At 33.6% G+C, this 26,887-nt stretch overlaps 1 protein-coding gene across 2 annotated transcripts in view; it reads right to left on the bottom strand.

Annotated features, from left to right (window-relative positions):
* Positions 1-896: 896 nt before the first annotated feature.
* Positions 897-26,887, bottom strand: part of LOC123705615 — a 36,175-nt gene continuing 10,184 nt past the window's right edge. The window contains exons 2-6 of one of the 2 annotated variants that reach the window (XM_045654495.1): positions 16,296-16,468; positions 14,811-14,951; positions 12,119-14,106; positions 4,434-12,039; positions 897-4,356 (exon numbers count right to left, since the gene is read on the bottom strand). In XM_045654495.1, coding sequence (XP_045510451.1) covers positions 2,505-4,356; positions 4,434-12,039; positions 12,119-14,087 — 11,427 coding nt within the window. In that variant the 5' untranslated portion in view covers positions 14,088-14,106; positions 14,811-14,951; positions 16,296-16,468 and the 3' untranslated portion in view covers positions 897-2,504. The other variant, XM_045654496.1, reaches the window with a different exon arrangement.

Genomic DNA, 26,887 nt, shown 5'->3' on the forward strand with positions numbered 1-26,887 from the left:
CAGTGCCTTTATTAGAATATTCTTATGATACAAATTGTCGCTATGTCATATCAAAATATGGTAATCGACCTAAATAGGTACCTACATATAATTAGTATTTGTAATAACTCAAGTATTAAACTAAATGATTGGAAAATAAATATGTAGTTTTAATGCAATTCCCTTTATTTAAAGGTAATAGTTGTTTTGATATTTACAAATAAACACTCCACAGTAATACCTATAGTTCATATAAACTTAATAAATAAACTCGATAAGTTATAATAATATACAGCTACACATCCCTAATCAGAAGCGAGAGATTATAAAAAAAAGGATGGTTGCCCGCGCCATTGGCATGTATACATGCCAATGGGGCGTAACTGATAGAGAATAGTGCTGTAACTTGCTGCAATTTTATATGTATTTTTGTATCTCAAAAGGTTGATTTTTTTTGTTGATAGTTGCTATAAATGTGGTCTTAAGTTTTTACAGTAGGAGATGAGGTTAAATAAATATTATTTTTGTGTTATAAGCTGTTTATTCAAATATTCAGACGTGAATTATTATGTTTATCGATAACATTTTGGACTCCCTACTATTTTCAAGGTTATCTCATTGAATTTGTGGCTTGGCGTGGAGGGCACGGCGATGCGTTTTTGCTCTGGCGGTCAAAAGGTTAAACTATCCAATCTCTCAAGTTGGATCGAACTGCACATGGTGTGCGAATTTTATTATAATCGGTTAAGTGGTTTAGGAGTCCATTGAGGACCATTGTGACACGAGATTTATATATTATATTAAGATTAAGATAAGATTTATTATTGTTCAGAATTTTCATCAATGTGTGTATGTGTGTGTTTGTGGATGTTAGGGTCAGAAATAGAAGATATTAGAAATACAAATAAAAACACGCATTCTCTAGATACCACATATATTTAAAAAGTATGTATTCATATTCATCTTAGAAATAACACTGATTTATAATCATGACACGCAAATGTATCTTCAAGACAGCAAAAGTACATCGATCGATATAATAAGACATTTGATGGGGAACTAGGAGCCTGGAGCTAATATGGAAATTTGAGAGACGTCAGCTAAGTATACAGTGACATGATAAACACAACATTCAATACATTTACCATACATAATTATATCGTGTACGTATCGTAGGAATTATGAAACCACTGCAACACTGAAAGACATACAAGTTATGACATTGATATGAGAGGTAATTAATTTTTCTAAAGTGCTTATTGTATCATTATTCCGTGAGACTAAATATATGCATCGTCTCCTGGAATCTATAACCGAAATAACGATTGTTCTAACACAAATTGGAATATTATGCTACATTACGACCAGTACATTTACGTTATCAGCTAAAAACAGCAAATAGCAGCTTCCCTATATAGAAACTGCCTTACATATAAAAATTGCACGTGGTATCAAGCAAATAAAATAAATTATTGAGCTTTGTCAATTAATTGAAAAAAAAAATTATAATATTATGTCGAAATCCAGTCGAGTTAAAATTAAAATTGAATGAAATTGATCCATGTCGAGTTAAAATTAAAATTGATTTAAAATAGTAGTCTTATTTTGTTAAAATAAATCACATACCCTAGAAGGAGGCTGATAGTGGGGTTATAACTTTTTTACTCTGGACTAGATAAAACAATAACTAAAGCTTGAGATTTAATTTGTAAAGTGACTATTCAAAAATATCTTATGTTTAAAAATAGTTAACAAATTAACCAACTCAAATTATACACGACATCCAGACGCCATCATATCAGCCCCTTTCAAACAAATGAAACAAATTCAATTTCTATTTTATTTAAACTAAACAAGCATAATCATGCAAAATATAATTTTGCAACTTCTAAATATAATATATGTTTGTAAATTAAATATATTTTATATAAATTTATATATAATTAATTAAAATTTTTCTCATCTAATATTATGCAAGGAACACATGAATAAATTTATTTACATAAAACGTATCAACTGTCCTAATAGTGGTGCTTTTTAACCACGGACCAAATGAAAAGGGCCTTTGTTTTAGTGTTAATTGTATTAAAATGAAAAATGTATTATTTTTATCAATAACTTATGAGGCCAAAATTGTTCTAAATATTCTTAAAATATGCTTTTGACATATTATATAAGCTCATGTCGAAAGCTGTGCTGCTCCACGTCCTCGTTAAAAAATATACAGAAATATTAAATGAAAATATAAAAAAGGCTTCACGACCATTGATTTAACCAAATTTAACTATTACACATCTTATTGAAATTAAAAATAAATCAAGTCCCCACAATGCGCAGGATCATCTAAAATTTAACTAAAGTACGCTATAAACGATATACAATATGTACAAAACTCAAACGAATAAAAATTTAGCTTTTAAAAGTTTCTGGTCAAATGTCATGAAAAATGACATATGTAAAGAGCTAGAGAATATTATGTACAGTATATTTACAATAATTATAACATCTAAAACTTAATTTAATTTTTACTCAACCAAATGACGTTTATCGTCATTGTTTCGTTTACCTTTAGCGTGCGCTAGCATCGTAACTAATTTCTTATGGCTATCGCCAACAATCCAGCCGTGTTGTTGGACGTGCTCCGGCTCGTCCTCGTCGTCGGACCAGTAGTAGGGCGGCGGGCGAGGACGCACCTTCTTGCTGGACACGCCCACTGCGCTCGGCCGCGTCGTAGGGACCACTCTTGCGTAGTTATCGCCCGAGCTCCGATTACTGCGCATACTGTCCTCGACTTCGTGCTTTTTCCCTAGAGCTTGCCGGTTGTTCGCTTTTCGACCGCTGAGTGCGTGACTCTCTTTTTTCCTGCCCTTCTTTTTTCGACCCACGCCCGCAACTACTGAATCGGCGCTGTTGGGTCGCGGAGGAATTCCATCTGGTTCAGACTCCGAACTCCACGTTTCAGCCAGAACGTTTTGTTTTCCCACGGTGCATTTCCGACGCGCCCGCTGTCTAGCCACTCCAGAGTCTTCAGCATTATCAAACATGCCATCGTTATATTCGAACTTATTACTGTTCATGCTCTTATCGGAAGCCTTTATGGTAGGTTTAATCTTAAATTCCTTTTCTTTTGATTTCCGTTTATTATAACCGAAACTATCATCAGTCTGAGGCAAAGATACGTCAACTCTCAAAAGTGAATCATCATCGTAATTTGGAGAATACGTATTTCGGCGTTTCGGCGTGTCAGTTTCGTTGTGTGAATCATTCTTCTTTCTATGTGATGATTTCTTATGATGTTTTTCTTTATCCACGTTCTTTTTTCCCTCATGAACCTTTGATGTTGACGGCCTATTTTCATCTATTGATGATCTTATTTTCCTCGTTGGTGTTAAAGAAGATCGTTTTTTCGAAGATGCAATGAGGCTGGTGTAGGGTATCGGTGAAGGTGTTCTAATTACTTTTCTATGTGAATCGATATCGGAATCGTCTACAGATTGGTCGTCGTAACATCTCATTGAAGTTGATTTAGAGTCCACCTTTGATCGTGCTTTTACTTTTTGATCCGCCAATGGAGAGTCTAGATTGTACTCGTCATAGTTTTCATGCCCGGGAGAGGGTGAATTTTTTTCAAGTATTGACGAATTTGGTTCTTCTTCCAACAGGCTATCAAACAGTTGATCTAAGTTTGCTTTTGGTTTCACTTGATCTTTACTTTTTATAACTTTTTTCTCAGTACGAACAGCATTGTGCTTAAATATTTTTCCCATAACAGCATTCTTTTCAGCAGTTTCCTTTCTCTTAGGCGGAGTAAAAGGCTTTTTAGCTTCTGGTACACCCTTCACATTTCCAAATTCGCATGACAATAAGCTGTTTTCAGTTTCAGCATCACTACAGACATAATCATCTGACATGTACACAAAATCGTCACCATCAGACCCACTTTCACTAGATAATTCTTGATCCTTGTAAGGAGCTTGGGATTTGGAAGTGCTAGGCATATCTTTATTACCGATACTTTTAAAACGTTCCATTAGTGTGGACGGTCTAAATTCAAACAGTTCAGCATCTTCATTATCCATAAACTCATAGACATCCAGTTTACTTTGTGGATCTTCTTTGATCTTGTCATCACTGTCACATCTACTAATATCAGAATAAGATCGTTCTCGCTTCCTTTTTGAAGTGCCTCTCTTCTTTTTCCTTAGAGCAATTGCTGATGGGGGGAGGATTGATGACATATCAATTTCTGATGTCGAAATTGAAACCTTAACACCATCAAATCCTTTCAGTGCACCCTTCGTTGGTACTGAACTGTGAAGACTTTTCTTGGGACTCTTTTTCCTCTTCTTTTTGTCGACTTTCTTCCGGCTTTTATGGCTGCAAAATAAACAATCAAGAAATTAGTTGTCTGTAAATATAATTAACATAAAACAATATTGAAAGATAAATACCACCTTGTACTTGTCTCTACATATTGAGTTTGTTTAGCGGCCTGGGATCTACACTTTCTTTTAATTTTGTCAAATTTATCTTCAAACATATCAATATTCTCAATGATATCTGGGTACATTTTATCTTTAACTTCAAAAACTTTTTTACATTTCGCTTTGGTGGCTTCAGCTTGATTTTCAGAAATTTTGCAAATGTCTTTATTAAGTTCTCTGACAATTGTAGTTTCTGATCCGTAGGCGCTACTAATCTTGTTTGCATTAAAAGTATTTGCACATGCGGCCTCTTTTAAACCGGTTATTAGGTCATTCTCCAAATTTCGCACCTCTTCACTTTCTAGTATATGTTGAGCTGTAATAGAATCTACATCACCATCATCACATTTGCCCTCAAGAGTTTCATTTATACGTTTTTCTAATACATTTAAACATTCAATAGAAGCGCCTGAACATGTAAAACAATTATTTGTACATCGCTGAGAAGGCTTGGGCCTACCTGTACCGTCATCTTTATGAGTTGCGTTCAATAGCTCACAACAATCTAGGAACAGTGCTTCGTCTCTACTTAGTCCTCGCCGCGCAAGTTGTTGCTCCTTGAGTGTGGTTGTAAGATCTGCAATAATGTCCCCTAAAGTTGGTAATGCAATTTTTTCAAGAGGTTTACAGTATTTTTTCCTTCTTTTAATTTTATCCTGTAAACGTCTGAAACGATCTAACTGGCGTTTAAAAGTAACTAAATAAGTAGCTCCATCCATTCTGAAAGGGTCACTCTTGACTTTTGAGTCAGCTTCAGAGACCCTAGTCACATGAGCAAGAGTCATTTGATGTCTTAAAAAGTTATCAGGCCTATGAAACTCTTTCCTACATACATCACAAAAAGAAGGTTCTATTTTAGCAGAAATTTTCTTTTTCCTACCACGTTTTGAAACTTTTTTATTAGATGAACTAATAGATTCCCTCAAATTACCTTCATCGTCTGCTGATTTTCTGCTCTCGAACTGCATGCCCTTCTTGTTGGAAGATCTATCCTTTGAATGGAAGAATGTGTCATCTTTTTCATTTGCAATAATGTGAAAGGTTTCAGATATTTTTTTAGTCGCTAGCAAATTAGACTTGCGAGGTTTCCTTTCTGAAAAAAAGCCAAAACTTTCCATAAATTGTTCAGACCTAATTCTTTCTTCATTTTCGTCTCGACAAAGTTCACCACCAAGTTTGTTCGAATAAACAGACAGAGAATGTTTATTTTTTTTACGTAGAGCTGTCGTCTTGTTAGATTCTTCAATGTTTTTATCTTGAACTTTTACTTCTAATTTCTTGCGTTCTTTATCTTGGACATATTTTTTTAAAGGAATATCGCTCTTTGAGGAATCATCTGAATCACTCATTACCCCTCTAGTCTCAACCACTGATTCAACCTGGATGTTAGTTTCAGGTTTTTTATTTGTGTTTGAATTATCTATAATATTAGTTGATTGCGTTCCATCTTTTTTCTCAATTTGCTCAGTGAGACCGCTTTTATTTATTTTCTTACCGATAGGATGCTTTAAAGATCCTTTTTTTGGGAATGGTACCGTCTTGGGCACCATATCTTCTAAGTTTATATCATAAGGGTCATATAATTCAGACACTGATGATTTTACAAAGACTGATTTTGAGCGACCTCTTCGTGCAGCTGGTTTATTGTCACGTTTTATAGTCTCTACTTGACCTAATGCTTCTTTACTTTCTATGTTCCTTTTGAAGTCATCATTAAGGGATGGCTCTTTCTCATCATCAATGGTCGATTTCAATTTCTTTGGTATAGAACTTATAATAATATCACTGCTGTTTGAGTTATTGGATTTTCGTTTAACAGTTGAAGGTTTTGAAGTCTTATCAATAGCGTCATTAATATCTTCAGACTTTTCAAAACTTTGCTCGTCAATAACAGAATTAGGCAAAATGTCCCTCTCTGCCAGTATTTTTTCAGTATCATCATTTAGTTCAGGTGTAATCGATTCTTTCATACGTATGTATTTATCATTGTCTGTCATTTCCTGTACTTTTTGCGATAATTTTCCATCTACTCCAATGCATTCAACTTTATCTGATGATTTCTTTCTCTTTAATTTTTTCTTTGTCATCGGAGACTGCTTTCGTTTGCAAGTTTTATTTGTGAAATTGTTCTTATCTTCGCTATTTTTTATAACGGATCTAGCCGAAACTGAACTTGAAACATAAGTTGCTTTGTCATTTTGATTTTCCTGGTGGACAGTATCATTTTCAATCTTACTAGTTTCATTTTCAATTGATTTATCTCCGTCCAAAAGAAGTTTAGAAAATATAAGCTGCTTTTTCGTTAGAGGCCCTCTTTGATCGGCTACATTATCGTTATGTTCTTTAATATCCACAGATATGTCAACATTATCAACGAAAAGAGACTTGCCCCGCCTACTTCTACGTAGTGGAGTTATTGATTTATCTTTTTGTAAATTTAAGATTTTAACACTTAATGAGTTATTGGTTTCTTGTGGATTAGAATCACTGCATGCTTGCTTTTCTTTTTCTGTCACTTCAGAAAATGTTACTGAACCTGTTATTTCTGCAGGGAAATCTTTAAGCGTCTTTACGGGTGAATACATTTCTGAATTATTTTGAGAAAACTTTTTAACTTTCGTTTGACTTTCAATATTTTCGACAGCAACTATTTTAGAGGCAATTTCTCCGGTATTTAATTTAGAATGGGTGGAATAAGATTGTTTATTTGTTGTTTTCATTTCATTTTCAATAACATTCGAATTTCCATTATCCATTTTTTGATTATTTTTCTCATGATTAAATTTTTGGTCTATGCCTTGTGCTAAATTTGGTTTATCTTTCAACTCAACTTTTTCTTCATTGTCTTGGATAATCATACCATCGTTTTCATGTGGAAGATTTTCATCAACGTGATTTAAATGTTCAGTGGGGTTTTCTAGACATTTTTGTTCACATTCATCCGATTTTGATACTTGTGTGTCATCACACAACACTGTATTTTCTTTGTTAACATCGGCATCGTAGTTATTTTTAACGATATTCTCATTAACGACCTGTGTCATATTAGCATTAATATTTCGCCGCGATCTTTTTACTTTTCTATCTTTTTCTTTGGAATGTTTATCTTTTGATTCTTCATAAGCAACTGCATTTTCAGTAATGATAGTATCTGTGTCTTTATTAATTAGATCATTAGATATTAAACGTTCAGTTTGAGTCACTGAATTCTTTGTAACCGAATCGTTTTCCGATTTCTCATTAACTATTTTCTCAACCTCGTTTTTTTCACTGTTTTGTAACTCTTGATCTCTTAGTTTTTGCTTTACTATAATTGCCAAAGAAACATCGTCTTCAGAATCATCTTCATATGTATCCTTTTCCAAATTGTCTCCTTCATCTACATTAAGTTTAAAATTATTTTGTGACTCATGCAATGAATTCATTTTTTTGTCAACATTATTTAATGGGGGTCGTAGATGTATGCTGTCATCTTTCGTAATAATTTCTGATTTGGAAGGAGAAATTTCGGGGGGCACAGGAATCGAAGATATTTCATTTAGTAATTTAACGTTTTCAACCATAGTTGAGGATGTGCAACATAATTTCGAACCATTATCATCTTCTACAATTATGTCGGTTACAATAGGTTCAAAATTAGAATTCGTCGATTCTCTTTTATTATTTATGTTGAAATCTACTTTGACACTAGGTAATGCAGTAGGTGATTGTGTATTTATGCCTTTTGCTTCCTCGGTGGTGCTTATTTCGAATTGCTGAACAGCCAAAAGACCCAGAGTATCTTGGCTGTTCTTATCAGGATTATTCAGTTTAATAGTGTTGTTATTCTCCTGGTAAGTTTTCTTGAATTGTGTTTCAGCAATTATAGACTTGTGTCTTTCAGAAGGGGCTTTAATACGAACTGCTCGGAGGCTTGCAGTTTTTTCGTTATTAGTTTTCGGTGGAATAGGCTTCAATGGCGCACATGACGTTTTATTTTCTTTATCCGGAGATAAAGTTTGAGATGGTTCAGTTTTATCATCTGTAAGATCAATTATTCTGTCTTCTATTAGAAAACTATCACTCAACCTTTTCTTTACTATAAGGTCATTTCGTGTATATCTATTGTCGTTCTTTTCAGTCCTAGAAAGTATTTGTGCATTATCCATAAGAGTGTCATTTGTATTTTTTATATTATGGGATTTCATATAATTAACAGTTGAATGTTGTAACTGAAATGTATCAACTGATGGATGTTGGTGTTGTTGGTTATGTGTTACTGAATAGGGGTATTGAGGAAGATTTGAGTAACTCAATGAATCTCCTTTGACCTCATCATTTTGTGACTTGATATTTGATGAAGGTGAAGTCGATGTCGATACATATTGTGGTAAGACATTCAATAATTGATTTCTATGATCCACAGGCATGTTTCCCAAAATATCAACAAGTTCTTTTGGCAGCATAGCAATTTTTTTAGCTGTTTCTGGATCCTGTTCTAAGCTGGATGTTATTACTTTATCTTTTATTTCAACATTTATCACAGGTTCTATGATGGGAATAGATTTAGTTTTATATCCAATAATATTTTTGTCTATTGCTTTTTGTTTGTCTGTATTTGATGTAGACGGGAGCGAAGAAGCAGTTTCCGGTAGTGTAACATTTGGGGTATCGGTAGAATATAAATTGGTATTAGCAATTGACTCATGCATTATCTTAGATGATGACACCAAACTCATATCTGAATTTGCAACAGTCTTAGCAACACGAGGTAGTATCGGAGATATTGTAGAATTCTCACTTTTGCGGCGAGTTAACGGAATACCTGGATTACTTGTAAATCCAACATTTGTGGACTCACGAGAATGACTGGTTATAATGGGATGCGCATTTCCCAATAAGTATGTTCCTTTATTAACATTCATAACGTCATCGTGAGGTTTATCCATATTAATATGTTTATTTACACTTTGAGAAAAAGCATTGTGTTTCTTCATTATTGAGATAGTAACATCAGCGGGAGACATGAAAGGGCGTTTTGGAGTGGTATCAGTACGATTAACATTAAAATGAGAACTTCCAGGATATAATTGTTGTCCGTGAACATCGTATACTGATCTCTCTATATTAGTTTGGTTATGAGAAGATGGCAGAGTTGATTTTCTTGTATTGAATTCTGGGGATGGATGTGTTATGTTGCAATCGAGTATACCCATTTGTCTATCTTGTTTTCCTCGACAGGATAGATCTGCAGGATTTATGAACTTGTTTTTATCGTTTACAATAGAGGAACTAGAGTCTTTATAAATTGTATTTTCAACAGCATCGCGAATATTAGTTTTTATTACATTTACGCAAAGACTTTTAGTAGACAAATCAGTAGGTATTTCGGCATCCTTCGCTGATAAATTCAAACAAACATTATTTGCATCCCTATCAGGGTTATAAGGTGTATCAACAGGGATGATGTCCTCTTTTCTTATGTCATAAATTGAAGTAATCTTTGTTTTTCCTTTAATCGATAAATCTGTTGGAGTACAATCGATTTCGGTGTTTCTTACCGATAAATCAGTAGCAGCAATAACATTACTACTATTACCTTCAGAGTAAAGAGATGAATCTGCCGTTTGAGTAGTGGTTATGTGTTTAACACGCAGATCAACTACTTCATCGTTTAGCGTAATTGGTGCAGCTACTGGAATATCTTTATGGAAACCTTGCTTATTTGATAAGTCCAATGTTTCGTAATTTTCACAGACTCTCGTTTCATAAGTTGTATTTTCTTTAGAGCAATGAGCTGTTACATCATTGTCATATTGTCTTCCAGACAAATCTAAAGGAGCACTTAAAATGGATTCTACGCCACTATTGCAATGTGCTCGAGGAATCACTCCAGCACTGTCTTTTTTTGATGTTGTCGTTTCAGTTACTAAATTATTTACATCCGTTTTTTGAGTAACTTCTTGGTTAGTTACTATAGGTAGCCCGGTTGGAATATTGCCGATATTTTGTTTACCATAGTTTAACTTTTTTTCTATAATGTTGTCAGTATTAATATTGGATGAGACTAAAGGGATGTTTGCTTTAAATGATGAATCGGTGCGTTTGGTTTGAGGCATTGGTGCTGCCTGCGCCCGTGCAGACTCATTATTATTATACTTTAAAATCTCCAATACATCTTTCTGTGTTGGTTTGGTTTTCTCAGGTTGACTTTCAATACTTTCAAGCACTTGAGGTTGTTTCGTCGGCTTTGGTGTTTTCATGGGTGCAGTATGAACATCATTTGGATGTTTCGATTGCCGTGTATTGGGACTAGTTGATACTTTTGTCGAACACATTTGGTTTTTAGATTCAACACTTTGATAATTAACCTCACAGCTTAAACTTTCATAAACCTTATGTTTTATTAATAATTCCGGATTTTGTTTTATGTATTCACCTATTGTTGGTAAATTAGCTATTTGATCTTCAATAGATTTCTCATTAATCGATTGTCTGCGACGTGGTGTAATAATCGTATCTGTGCTTGAACTATCTGTATCAGGGCATTGAACTGTGATGTCAATTCGGTTGGAGTTAACCGTAGTTTTTGGCACCGGAGGTGGTTTCATTGGTTCATCAATTTTGCATTGGATTGATACGTTAGGTGCCGTGGAAACAAGTCGGTCATTAGGTTCGACTAACTTGTTTTTCAACATTGCAATACAATCATTTAGTCCCTTTCGGGCTTTACTGGATTTTCCTTTTTGTGTAAATTGATTATCCAGAGGTTCATCTCTGTGGTTGATGTTTAAAGGCGGTTTATCAAGTTTAGTAGCAACGGCTTTATTTTCAAACAGAACCGGTTGACCAGAAGGTACGTGTTGTGTCACATTATTACATTCTTGCTGGACTAAAAATAAATGATGGAACTGCACAGCTTTATCTTGGGTCTCATAATCAGCAGTCAAACGTGCAATGGAATGTTTTAACGGAACATTTTGAGGAGGTGCGCCTTGATCACGAGAATTGCCATTATGATCATTACAATCATTATTCTGATTGTCCCGGTTATTTGATCCGTTATTGTTCGATCTATTTGCCTGTTCCCTCGTATTATAAGGACCGTTATTTACATCAACTTTATTTGGCGTATTCTGGATAGACAATTGTTCAATTTGAACTTTATTTGAACTTAATTCAATACTTGATGACTCAATTTGTGGACTTTCTTTCTCTTCTTCTATATTTTCAGTAGTTGGTGTGACTCGAACCGTTTTTCGTCGAGTTTTTGTCAGCTTCTTTTTATTCATAATTTCACTACGACGCGACCCTTGATTCTGGACTCGTTTAATACCACTTTTAAGAGATCGATTTTCTTCTTGTACTTTGTTAATTTTATTGGGATCATTATTTTCAGGTCTATCGCTGCCACATGAAGCCGTGCTAGGATTGGTTATTCTACTCTTAGTTTCTTCGGTAGAACGTCTTTTTAGCGTCAATTGATTTCTTTGTTTAACAATTTTTCTTCTGGGGCGTAGTGACGAATTTAGAGGATTAATCATCACACGCTGTCGCTTAGCAGGCAAATCGGCTAACATTTTCCTTATGGTTTCAGCTGCAACAAAAATGTTTGTATTATTTAAATCACACATAAACTTAAAAATAATTAATAAAAATTATAATTTGTAGCTTACCATCTCCGACTTCGGTTCTAATCTTTGGTCTAGGTCTTCCATTCTGTCTTTGAATTTCTTTTCTTATTTTTTTACGTATTCTATTATCTGCGATTCGCGATCGGCGTTTACGAACACCAAACTGTCGATATCGACACTTTCTTCGTACCGCAGGCATATCCCCAGCACAATCCAGCATGTGCTGGTGTAAGTCTTCCAGTGTAATAGATTTATTACATTTTGTACACTCTCGAAATCCGCGCAATGGCCTAGTCCTGTTATGAACTGGACTTGGAGGAACATATAAATGTTTGAGAATATCTGCATTTATTAATTCACCAGCTATTTCATAATGTTGTACTTGAGCAATGGGGTGTTGCGTGGAAATATGCGTTGAAAGTGCTCTCGGATCTAGTGTCTGTGCTCCACAAGCACAACAGACGTAGCATCGGGGTCGCACCCACTCTCCGCTTAATACCGCTGGTTGGATTTTATATTTTGGCACGGTAGGTGCTAACCCCAATGACGCTGGAAAATCTAATCCATCACGAACAGGAGCAGGAGCTTCAGAAGAAAAATTTCGAGAAGAATGCGACGTAGATATGGGCAATTGTCTACTCTCAAGTATTTCTTTTAATTCTTTGCCAATTATATTTCGTTTCTCAGTTTTCTTTTCGACTGGTGTAATTTTAAACTTTTCTTCAAATTTTCGTCGCATACATAGTTGTGTCCATATGTCTAGACTCGAAACCAAGGTCACAATACAATTATTAATATGTGAATCTCGTTTAATAATATCTACGCTAAATGGATTTTTCTCATTTTCTAAATTATCCCATTTCCATTTGTGCTTTGGGGCGATAGCTCGTGGCATGTATCCATCAAATAAGTTTCTCGAGTATTGTTCACATGATAAAAGAATGGGAAATCCCTCTACGGTATTAATAGGGACACTATTTTTAGCTTTTCTAGTTTTTATAGTGTGGTTAGGGTCTGGGTTGAAATTGAAAGACCCATCTAGAAATTTTGATAAGTTTTCTTGAACATTGCTTGCTACTTTAGAGTAGAAGCTGGTATCGAAACATCTTTCAAACTTCTGCGACGCATCATCTATTGCTTTAATCCAATCCTTTCGCGTAGATTCACCGGTTCTTGGAGATCTATGAACCACACCTAGTCTTGATAGTATTTGGTCGGCATCGGTATTGTGAAATGAAAAGTTATGTGAGATACGCTTGTTCCACTGCAGATCATCCAATACAATTACTGCGCTTTTGTCGATTACTTTGTTAGTTAAATTTTTACTAGATGGCAAAATTAAATTCGTTGTTATATTATCTTCAATATCAGCTGCATCATGCACATGAGTAGGTTTTAGTTCACAAGAAATTACTATTCCATTGTATCCATGCCTATCTTCCTCTCGGATAACCACTTGTCTCTCGATATTATGAGATTTTTTATTAGGTCTAGTAGATTTTTTTCGCAATTTACTCCTGTAAGGTAATTTCTGTCTTTCGCAAACATTTATCTTATGTTCTGCTAATTCTGTGGTGGATGGAAATCGAGTGTGGCAATCGAGACATGCGAAGTATTGATTTGGGTGACTGTCAATCATATGCCGAACAATTTCATTAGGTTCAGCTTCTGTATGATTACAGTACAGACAATTAATAAACGTATCTTGTTTAGAAGTTGAAAAATGAATGCGCCTAGCGTGTTTGGAGGCTGCTTGTTTTGTAACAAAACTTTTATCACAGTAAGGACAAAGAAAATCTATAACAGAGGTACAGTCAGACTTTTTGGAGAGATCATCTGGTTTATTTAGCAAAGCTTTGGATGGGGTAGTGACACGTTTGGATTTTTCTTGAGAAGTTTTAGGATCTAATCTCCGAGAAGACTTTATTTTTTGGAGACTAGAAATGTAAGATTTCCTCGGCCTCAATCTTCCATTTATGCCAGACGATACATCATCGTCACCCGTGCTCATCGTGTTAAGTTGCTCAGTCCTAAAAATGAAAAAAATATTAGGTTCCCAGACAAAACGTTTATACTATTAATGCTTCCCGAAAGTTTGTGTGGATTAATGGGAATGTGTTTCACGCCAAAGCGACCGCGTTGGTTTAAGTGAAATTTGGTATGCATAGAGCATGACCTGGAATAACATATAGGCTAAATGATATTATCCAATATGCACGCTAACGAATTCGCGGACTGTATCTATTACCTTATATGTATAAAAATCATTTTGGGCATTGATAAGTGTAAGGGTAAGTGAGCTGAGCAATTCTTATTATCTATACTAATATTATAAAGCTGAAGAGTTTGTTTGTTTGTTTGAACGCGCTAATCTCGGGAACTACTGGTTCGATTTGAAAAATTCTTTCGGTGTTACATAGCCCATTTATCGAGGAAGGTTATAGGCTATATATCATCACGCTACGACCAACAGGGGTGGAGCCACGGGGGTGAAACCGCGCGGAGCAGCTAGTATATATAAAATACTATATAAAATATACTAGATTACGTACTGGATGGTATAATTTAATTATTTTACATGAAAATGAAATTGTGACTAGAAAGTATAATCTGTAATAATACAATTTTGCTATAGTGACACCAAATACCCTTATAATCAAGTTTAACTTAAATTCGCATTGGAATAGAGAATACCCGTTACTAAAATATTCATACATAATAAGTTTATCCTTACGGTGTCAGCAGGTCCTCGTTAGCCGGGCCAAAAACATCGAAATACTGATCTGTCGTATCATATGGATCAGGAGCTATGATGTGTGGATCCAACCCTACATCATGCTTACTTTGAGCCTTCGTCAATATATCATCCGGGTATCTGAACCAAAACGATTTCCCAAATTACTATTGTTATAATCTACCATACTATGATTTTACATAAAAAAATATTCAAGACCAAGTATGCTTAAAATTAAGTCATATTTTAGAATTGTGTATAGTCTAATGCTGTTATTGATTAGTCATGAGTATTATTTCCCTCACCCATCACAGATTTACACCCGACACAGCAATAAAAAAAATTTGCTATCTGCTTTCATCGCAACGCAAAATTGTCTAATTAATTGTATCATTATTTGTTGAAATTAATGAACCATAATATTTTCAAATGAATAACAACTATTTTCATGAATTGACACAAAATTTGCACAACTAGATACTAATTGCTTTAGTAACGAGCGTACATATTTTGAAACACAACAAAATTCGCTTGTATTGCATAATCAAAACACTATTTTAATAAATTTATACAAATGTTTGTTTAAATTAAAATTAAAGTATTTTTAAAACTTTGGCCACAAGTAAGTGATGTATGTAGTCATCGATTCCAACCTATTTTTTTGTTTAACTTAAACGTAACAAATAGGAACGCAACAACTTAAATATAAAATGAAATAAAAGAAAAATATAAGTGGGTTATGGTAGCACAAGTAACAAAGTATTGAATACAAATAATAATAAAATATTAAAAAAGGTAAAATAAAAGCATGCATTGCAACAAGTCAATTAATACATTCGCATTTGCATAGTAAAGTAAATATTTTATTTGTTTCCATTTCATTATGGGCGTTGCCAGGGATATTTTCACAAGCCCTTCAATTAATATAGAAGCGTCTTTCAAGATTCATAAAAAAATCTAAACAGTGCATTAAGTACCTATTTAAATATATGAAATAGGTACCTATGCACAATCATATTACGCAAAATTTTCGCATATATAATGTATTATTTTATTATTTGCTGCAACATATTTCAATTGTAAAGTAAAAATAAATTTACTAGCTCATATTTGACTACAATCTAAATATATGACAATCCAATCCTTTTTCCCAATGAGATCAAGAAATTTTTTATCAATGCTCACTACTATTTTTTACTGAACTATTATAATAACTGCGAATAAAGTATTCGAAATAAACCTAGCAAGCCTAATAGATAAAGTACCTTTCACAGATATAATACAACGCGAAGCTATTGAACATATTTTAGATAAACTTTGTCTGAAAAGAAGAACACATTGGCATATGCACGGCCTTATTAAAAATACACGTCACACATGAGCATAAGAACATCGCATCACAATCACAACACGGTTGCTAAAACGTCCACTGACACTTGACAAACGGTAACATCTAATTAGGAAAATATTTTCTGTAATGCTTACGTATGAAGTTGTGGGGCGGCGCAGAGCGCCCGCCCCCGGTTGTACGCAGGCCCACACGTGGCGCCTTCTCCCCGCTTTTTCGAATATTCAAAAAACTGCTACTTATTATTTCACAGTGGTGACTTATCACAGCCAGCCCTGGATAAGCACAGGCTTTTATTGAATAACAGTACCTGAAAGATAGTTTATATGTTAATAAAGAAAAAATATACAAAAACATATAAACTTTTATTTTCGCAATAAATTTATTTTATCGGTATTGGAAACTAAAAGCTATTTCCCTTCCCCTAGTCTATCACTAGAACTACCCTGTCACAGACCAGAAGAAAAAATCAGTTATGGAACTGGTAGTACGAGATCCGGCTGCAGGATTAGTGCGTTCATCGGTTTTTTGCTGAAAACCGAATTTTTATGTATATTTATAATTAGGAGAATATATATCGACTAGGTTGCCAGTCAAAATTTGGCCGCAAGCATGTTTAATTAAAATTTTTCTAATCGATTTTTGGGAAAAAAATTCGTTCACTTGTTTTTTTGAATAAAATGTAGTCTACATCACGGCAAATGATATAAAGATTCAAAAAAATCACGGTTGCCGCTTTTCACCTGGCCGCAACATCTTGGCAGCCTGGTGCAGACAGGTATGATTTCGATTCATTTTTACGTTCATAACGTACATTTATGAATCATATATCAAATTAAAGCTAATTTTTTTCTATTTATTATCATATATGGTTGCCTAATTAAATCCGGCCGCAAATAAGGGTTGCCGGCTGTTAAAAATTATATATATTTACGCCTATTAGTATACCGACGCATTCGCGTGCGGCAGCGAAACAACGAGAAAAAGAGAGGATCGGCTGTTAATTATATTAAATAAAAACTAAAAAGGACGATATATTTTCTTTCACTCAACCTTAAATATTCAACATCTTTAACAGCCGGCAACCCTTATTTGCGGCCGGATTTAATTAGGCAACCATATATGATAATAAATAGAAAAAAATTAGCTTTAATTTGATATATGATTCATAAATGTACGTTATGAACGTAAAAATGAATCGAAATTATACCTGTTTGCACCAGGCTGCCAAGATGTTGCGGCCAGGTGAAAAGCGGCAACCGTGATTTTTTAGAATCTTTATATCATTTGCCGTGATGTAGACTACATTTTATTCAAAAAACAAGTGAACGAATTTTTTTCCCAAAAATCGATTAGAAAAATTTTAATTAAACATGCTTGCGGCCAAATTTTGACTGGCAACTTAGTCGATATATATTCTCCTAATTATAAATATACATAAAAAGAATGCGTCGGTGTACTAATAGGCGTAAATATATATAATTTTTAACAGCCGGCAACCCTTATTTGCGGCCGGATTTAATTAGGCAACCATATATGATAATAAATAGAAAAAAAATAGCTTTAATTTGATATATGATTCATAAATGTACGTTATGAACGTAAAAATGAATCGAAATCATACCTGTCTGCACCAGGCTGCCAAGATGTTGCGGCCAGGTGAAAAGCGGCAACCGTGATTTTTTTGAATCTTTATATCATTTGCCGTGATGTAGACTACATTTTATTCAAAAAAACAAGTGAACGAATTTTTTTCCCAAAAATCGATTAGAAAAATTTTAATTAAACATGCTTGCGGCCAAATTTTGACTGGCAACCTAGTCGATATATATTCTCCTAATTATAAATATACATAAAAATTCGGTTTTCAGCAAAAAACCGATGAGCGCACTAATCCTGCAGCCGGATCTTAGACTATGGTAGGTATGAATGAAATAATAGGCCACGGCGGCAACGTTCCGGGCCGCTGTTTTGACAGGGGATTTTTTGTAATGCTTAATTTTTTGTAATAAATACTTAAAATAATAAGTAAACACTTGTTGTGTTTAACACAACAACTTTATTAACAATAAATACAGATGAAGTGCATAAGGTTGCCAACATTTTATTTTGGTTAAAATAAAATAAAAACATGTACATTCCATCAATAAAAGATTTATTATTGACGAATGATAACATAGGTAAGACTTCACCTAAATTCTAGAACACATAAGGAATATTTAACGCACATTAGACTAAAGCATGCAAATAAGCGTATTAACGGGTCACTACCACTGAATCCAACATATCTTGGATAATATGTAATCTATAATGCAAAGAGACCTGTATAAGCCGGAGGCGCGTATATGATTATTAATATAACTTGGTTGAACCGACAGATTTATGAGATAACAGATATTGAAAAAGATGCGTATTAGCTGTGGCATGGTTACAAAATGTACAGAGCCCAACCAAGAATTGACCCGTTTGTTAAAATGCGATTTGTTATGCTTTTGTTACTAATTTCTTTCAATCAGTTTTAACCTTATGACTAAACCTTATGACGCAATATCTAAGAAACCAAATACTTTCACATGTACAATATTAATTAATTGAGTAAGCGATGTTTTTTTTATTGCTTCGGATTCGTCTGTAAGCAAAAGGATTTCATCACCTTCAGACAAGCCAATCTAAAAAATACATGTATATAAAAGAAACGCGCACTCATAAACAATTTAAGTATAAGAATATGTAATTTTTTAATTTCTCCCTTATTCATTATCTAATTATTCTACTAGTTAGTGATATGGAAAAACGTTATAAATATCTTCCAACGTCGTTGTAACTAAAAGCTTTTGAGTTTTAGCTAACGCGACATGGTTTTATGGCAGTAAAAACAGTAAAAATGATATTCATGAATAAATAACCGGATGGCTTAATAAAGGTCGGTGAAATCTTTCAATAATGTGTGGGTTTCGTTTTCTTTGTGCCCAATTTTTGTCATTTCCATTTACTCGCAAAATTTTCCATTAATTAGTCAGTTGAGATGCTTCTGTTTATTCGCAACTTGTACTGTAGATTATTTAGAAACAAGACTTTAATACTCAATTATTCGTCTGTAAGCAAATTATAAGGACCTAAATTACCTATACTTTGTGCAAATTGGTACAATCATAAGTTTCATAATTAAAAAACGTTCAAATCCAATAAGATTTATTCTTACCACTTAAGGGTACCTACGAAGAATAGATTTAATGACGAGCGGTCGAGCCATTTCGTAGGAGTTTACAAAAACGAGACATTTATTATACCTAAACCGCCACACGAGAATTTTATATACCTATAACTATTGTAACATTTTTAATAAAACCGGAACGAACCTTCAACTTAGTCTATATTTAAAAAGGGAACTTACACACCTACGTCCTACAGTCAACACGTAGGAAAACAACCTGACAATGTCCCCGTATTGCGAACCCACGTAAACAATTAAATAAGGCAGGATCTACATATTCAGACTATTACGGCTCGACACCGGCCGCGGCGCGGTGTGACAATCGAACCGGATGAATAATCCAACCGCTCTTCCGAACTGGAGCTAACATACACGTCGGCGTTATGAGGGACAAATCACTGCGTATTATTGCATTGCTTTCAGAACTATAAATATCATTTTAGCTTTTTAACATTTAAATCTGTGATGCTTATTTCAATTTAAATGTTAAGAAAATAAAGTTATTACATCTGCTTGGTTTTAGATATTTACAATTCAAAAGATATTTAAAATATAAAAGATTTAATATTATTAATTTATGTTGGTTGTCAATTACTGTAGAAAATCGTTAAGTTCTTTTGTTTTGCGTTATTCCGGAAGTAGTGTAAAAAATAAATTTCCTTGCGTAAAAAAGATAACTAATTCCATGGAATATAATTATGATTTTTCTTTTATTTTTATTCTATATTATAAGGCCCAAGGGTATTTATGTCTAGTCCGATTATCTAAAGAAGTATATAACGGTAAAACGATGCTAAAGAGATCGATAGCGATCAAATTATGTTTTTTTTAACGAGACGAATACTACAGATTGATAAGGAAGTAAATATAAGTATTTACTGACCATTTTTTTTTTTATAAAATATGTTAAAATATCAAATATTTTTATTAATACGCCGCTTTGAGTAAAAAGCGCCTAATTGCTTCTCCTACGACCGATATTGAGCACAATTAAAAATAAATCAGTATTAAACTTTTATAATAATATATCCAACGATCGCCGGGGCTCACATAAATCATCATTATTTTTCCGCTCGCAGCATAAAGGCATTTGTTTACTAACGCTTACATATAGCGTGCTTGTCACCTTTCCAAGTCTATATTTTTTAAACGTTTATTGAGCTTTCTAGTTAAGTAAATTTCTTGTGCAGATATCTTGTAAACAACAAACATTATTAATTGTTCGGAAAAAAACACGATTTATGATCCTGTTCAATAAACAATGATTAAACATTACTTACGTGAAGTCATGAATGAACGTCTAACAATCGAACAAATAAATAAAGAAAGAAATTAAATTGTAACGATTAATGAAAAGTTTCAAAATAAGCTATTAATAAAATTATAAATAATATAAAAGAAAATTTTAAATAATAAAATAAAGGCCCAATTTAAATGAAATAATTAAAATGCGTCAAGCTTAAAAAATACGCCGCCCAATTAAGAATAAAAGTCTACTCCGAGAGGAAAATTTTAATTTTAAAATAAAATAAAACAACAAAAAATTTCAATAAGTAAAATCGACGTATAATTTAAAATGTGCTTTATAGTTCACTAGCTCAAACAATTTCCCGACCGTAAGCGGCACCGCTCCGAGGAGCAATCGCATACTACGCGGCACTTGTTGCAGCTAGATGCGAGTTGACCGATGCATTTGACAGATACATCAGAACTGAAGCCTCCGCCTCGCCACCCACAGGTCCTGCGCTATGGATGCGACGGTTATGGGCGTGCACTACCGCGGATTACCGGGAAATATTACGCCGCGCCGCCATCATTGAAATAGCGAAACTTCTAGACGTGCCGCCATATTTTTATTAATTATTTTTAAATACGAAAAAAAATGGAAAGAATATTATTTAAACAAACTTCTAGGCTTATTCAAGATGAATTTGCTTTATATATTTCAATTTAAAATGGATTTCTTTTGAAATTTCAACGTTAATCAAAATATTTAATTAGAATCTTCATCTGAAAAAAGCTATATTTCCTTTCCCATGAAATATAATATATCTACTCAGTATGATTCCATGTATTTATGTACCAAGGGACCTCCTGGTTATTGAAAAGGTCGTGTGATTTTATTGTATTTTCACCCTCGTATGTGGGCGGCCGGCGGTTGTCATGGTAACGGATTTGCTTCGTATTTATAAATTAAGTCCATTATTGATTATTTAATAATATAAATATACTTATTTGGTATTTTTCACCGGAAAGAGGGCGGAAGCTCTCTTTTCTTTGAGTAGGTAGCTCTTATCGTTTAATATAAACATTCGAAATAATGATGTACCTGAATGTATGTGTAATATAATGAATAAGTCCTTGCCTTATTTCTTCCGTTTAAAATGTATTGCGGTGGAAAGTATAAATGGAACATTTATTAAAAAATTGAATGTGGAATTAGGAACAAAATTATTTTTAATGAAATGTGTCTACTTTAATTCCACTATTGTGTAGCTATTTTTTTCTATTAGGTGCCCTGTGGTAATGTAAAAAAACAGGCAGATAGAGTTTTTGTGCATTTAAAATTTCTTTTGAAATGAAGTTGGATACATGTCTTTGAATTTGTATGGGGTTTTTTGTATTTTTATACAGTACCTAGTCGACGGAACACACAGTCCATTAAAGTATACATATTCATTTTAAAAGTACATATATTAATTAGTATTCAATAAGTCTTTAAACTATAGAAGTACTTTTTAATCATCGCAAATGTAAAAAGAACTGAATAAAAAGTACGGGATGCAGCGATTAATTGCTAGGTAAGTATATAAAAGTAGTGTCATTTAATGTTTCTAAAATAGTAGCCTATTCCGTAAAGTAAAGAGCAACTGAGATAGGCAAGGTTAAGGAAGAATTCAAGAAGTGTGACATAATGTAATCTTACCTAGGCTATTATTACATCTAGAAAAATGCAATAAGGAAAAATAATTACGGATAAGTCCTTAGAAAAGTTATCATGATGGTTGCGTATCTAAGAAGACGCCTTATTTTTATTTTTTAGTTTATTAGAATGTAGGGTTAATAGAAGCTTCTAGGATCTCCACTCTTGCCTCGCGTTCGCCATCTTGAAGAAAAGGGTTTCTTGCATTATCTCTTGTAGACAATCAATTTGCTATAAGTTTTGTATTAACAAATTGTCAGTCGGATGGAAAGTTCAGAAGATAAAGCGTGAAACCTTTTTATCAAAATGGCGATCGCTGGCTACAGACTTGAATTTAAGTGCTGATTTACACAGGGTCAGTAGACAAGTCAGTCGACTTTAACTGTTTACATAGACTTCAAGCCTCTCTACTGACTTCAAATCTGTTTACACAGGGTTTTTTTTCGGGTCAGCACTGATTTGCTTCGAATTTGTAGTCAGTTACTGACCCTGTGTAAATCAGCACTAAGCTTAAGTAACTTACTTCCACCCAACAAAAAAAAAATTACATTTCAACAGACTTCTTTTTACACGAACATACTATTTTTTACACGAAATGGGAATGAAATCGTGTAAACGCGAACGGTGCCGCGAGTAAATTGAGCAAACCAGATATCCAATGTCCAAAAGCAAGTTGTCCAAACACAATTATCTGTTAGTGTAAAAATTAAAAACATTTATATTTCATGCCAGCAGACAATTATGATATTTTTTCTTGGTAAACGCTATTAGGGAAAAATCGCTTTATATTATAAACAAAATGAAAATGTAGGTACATCTTTTATAGAAATGAGCTATGTAAGAGAAGACGAAAAGCCATTCTAAATTTTAACAGGAATCTTGCAGAAAAAATCAGATGCATAGGTATATGGCAAAAAAATGATAATTAGGTACTGTCTTGTTAAAGTTTTGTTACTCTATCCTATATTATGTAAGCCCGCTTTCCTAGTTATTTGTTAATGTAATATATCTTAATATATATAAATCTCGTGTCACAATGTTTGTCCTCAATGGACTCCTAAACCACTAAACCGATTATAATAAAATTCGCACACCATGTGCAGTTCGATCCAACTTGAGAGATAGGATAGGTTTTATCCCGGAAATCCCACGGGAAAGGGAACTATGCGGGGTTTTCTCTGAAAACGCGGGCGAAGCCGTGGGCGGAAAGCTAGTCATATTATAAATATGTAGTATAATGAAACTCCTACACTGTATCCGGATAATAGGATATAATCAGTAAGATACACATATTACTATAGATAATTACCTTCTACATTTGTCATGAGATTCGAAGCTAGAAACATTGATGTGGCTATTCCACAAATTGAATAAACTACTCAAAAAAGTTATTTTTGTTCATGTTTACTGACCGTACGACTATATGGATAAGTAGATGATCAGCTTTCTCTGACCTACTAAACTGAGCCCTTTCCGATCCACCCATCGGAGATCAAACCCTCCTAGATATAAAGCTGACGTGCTAACTACTGGAACGACGCGTTGCTAAACAAATTACTCATGCTCAATTAAATATGCCCCCAGGAACCTGCCATCTTTGTTACGCATATAATATAATATCTAGGGTACTCCCTACGACATTCTTGCATAATAAAATTTCATTCGCAAAGTGAATTTCGTCTTACGGATTGAAAGTACGGTGTTCTATATACATATATTTCACTAGCGGTCCGCCCCGGCTTATTTCGCAATAAAAAGTAGCCTATGTTCTTTCTCAGGGTCTAAAGATTATCTGTGCCAAATTTCATCAAAATTGTTTGAGAGGTTTAAAGCAAGAAAGCGTTTAAGAAGACAGACAGAAAGAGTTACTTTTGCATTATATTATGGTAGGGAAGTAGGGATTTCATCAAACAATATTCTGACTCAAGACACCAAACAAACAACTATAAAAAATATTTTTTATATGCATCATAAAAATTTATAATCTTATAATAAAGTGGGCCTTTCAACTAGTAAGCAACCTCCATATCATTCAATAAGCTTAATATAATAGGAAAGCTTCTTCTAGCTTTTTCAGTAGTTAAGAGTTTAGGCTATTTATTAAATGGCGACGTTTAATTAATGAATTGATTAGCTGATGCTGAAGCCTTTAGTACCTATTATCAAGAGATAAAGTTACTGATATTGTTTGTGGGTATATTTGTTTGTAGAAGGGAAGAGCAGTTTTTATATATTATGTATATAAGTCATACTGTGCGGATGTCAACGACAAGTGGTAGAATAGATCTAACTTTTAAAGACTTGCCTGGAAAATTAGATATTAGTTAATCCAAATCATTTGCATAAATGATTCAATAAATGGCGACATCAATGTGGGCATACATCATAAGACCACAGCAACACAATTATTGTAAGTCCTTTGAAATATTCTACGGTACCGACATTGTCTATAGTACCTACGAAACACGCAAATGAAGTGACAAATAATTAATATTAATTCCCCTATTCGAGAAGTAAAGTCCACTAAGTTCGTAGAGTTCCCTAAGAACCTAATAGCATGAACCACAAATGTGTGTTAGACACGAACACTACGACACAAAATCACGACTTATTGATGGCTGTTTTAATGAGCTAGCTAAGTTCTACCGATACTAGGAAACTGTTTAAAACAATAAAATTGCTTACTGAAACTGAATATAATTCTGAAGTTTACCGGAAACGTTACCGGAATAATATTATGTGTAGTAGGGGATAATTAGGGAATCGTATAAACAAATTCATAAATATAAGATAATATCTCTCCGATACCACAAAATAGCTACTTTCATTTTAATACTTTGCTCTCATGTTGTGTACATAATAGAATAAGAGCTCAGAGCGCCGAGGCATAATTTATTTTATAAAACACAAAATGTTCAGTCTCAAGGGTTCATAATATGAACACTAAATGCTTGCATAGTTACCTGCCGACGGCCGTTTTACAGGCACAAGCCGGGAAGGTAAAACCTTGAATTCATTTTTTTACATAAAGTAAAGGCGCTTTTGCTGCTTTGCTGTTTAAAGAAAAGCAACGGAAGCCTCCAGTCATTTTCCGGGCCCTATATAATCTCCACTCATAGGTAATTATAAATGTCGTCTCTTCTCAAAACAAATGATAACTGCATGGTTCGCAATGCAAAACAATAAGAATGTAGTATAGGTATAAGCATTGGTAAAAGGAAGTTAATGTTTAGTGTATAAAGACGGTAAACAGTATATAAACTGAGTATAAATATAAGCCGCAACAGTTAGCACCTACCTATGTGTGACTAAGGATTGGAACAACTTTAATACTCTCGCAGTCAACTAATAACAAACTTCCGATCAAGTGTCATGAGGCTTCTAGTATCTTTCAAAGTAGAAAGATTCCCACCACTTCAATAATACGTTCTAGAGCGTTCGTGAAACTTTTAGAATAACAGATCAGTATATTCCACCAATAGATTTCATGAATAATCAATATTTTAACTCAGATTTTGTGCATAACTATGACTCCATAGCGCTAGATAAGGAATAATTGAATCTTAAGCTTAGTGATTATTAGGTACGCCTCATAAACACATTTTAATTTCTATTATTTTAATTATAAAGACTGAAAGATACATTTCAATGACGACGGTAATCAAAAAATTTGACTCTAAACTCTGTTTACAAAAAGTAGAAAAAAATGGAATATAAGAAACAATATGTAAAACATGAGTGTAAAATACTAGGTTTTACTTGTCACCTTGAATCGATCCATGTTTGAGAATAGGTCATTATATTATATAATTCATAACAGCACTCGATATAAGACGTAGATATAGGAAAGCTTAAAAGCTATGAATACTTAATATTCATGTTGCATTAGGTACCTGCTTCAAACTTATTTTCTTTAACTATAATCGTAAATAATACCTACGATATTGTTTATAATCGACGTTATCAATCGTGCAAACGCTTTTTACTTCACATTTCATATTCTTAGTATTGAAAGAATAAGAGCAACTTGCGAATATGTTAAACTTTATAAGCAGTTATTTGAGTACTTTTATTTTCAGGAGCGATATCAGGATATCATATAATCGAAGAATTTATTTCAGTATTAGAAAAAAATGAATGTGAAAAGTTTGAAATACAGTTACTCAAATCTATTTTTAACATTATCGATTTTTTAACGTTGCCTACCCGCTGGACTTTTATGCCCTCATTGTGTTTTGTTCTATTTTATAATTACCTATATTTTTTCTATTTAGAGACGAATGTTATAAAAAAAGATAAGAAACAAAACTATCAAATCATTAAAATACAGAAAACCCAATTCACTAAAGCAAGTTACTAAAAAAATGACCTATTATATTTTTTCCTCAGAAAAAATTCAGTATACTTAGCACAATGATAAGCACTATGACTGGTCTCATTCACACTATCACAATAAGATTTTTTTTGTTCATGTAGATAAACACACACAACAAAGTTAAGGGATATTATAACCCCAAACCCTTTTTTTTATTCTCCACAACCTAATAAATAGTAGATACTACGAAATCCGAAGCTCATTTCAAATGTTTTCA

Source organism: Colias croceus, chromosome Z, assembly GCF_905220415.1.
Source record: "Colias croceus chromosome Z, ilColCroc2.1".
Classification (NCBI taxonomy): Eukaryota; Metazoa; Arthropoda; class Insecta; order Lepidoptera; family Pieridae; genus Colias; species Colias croceus.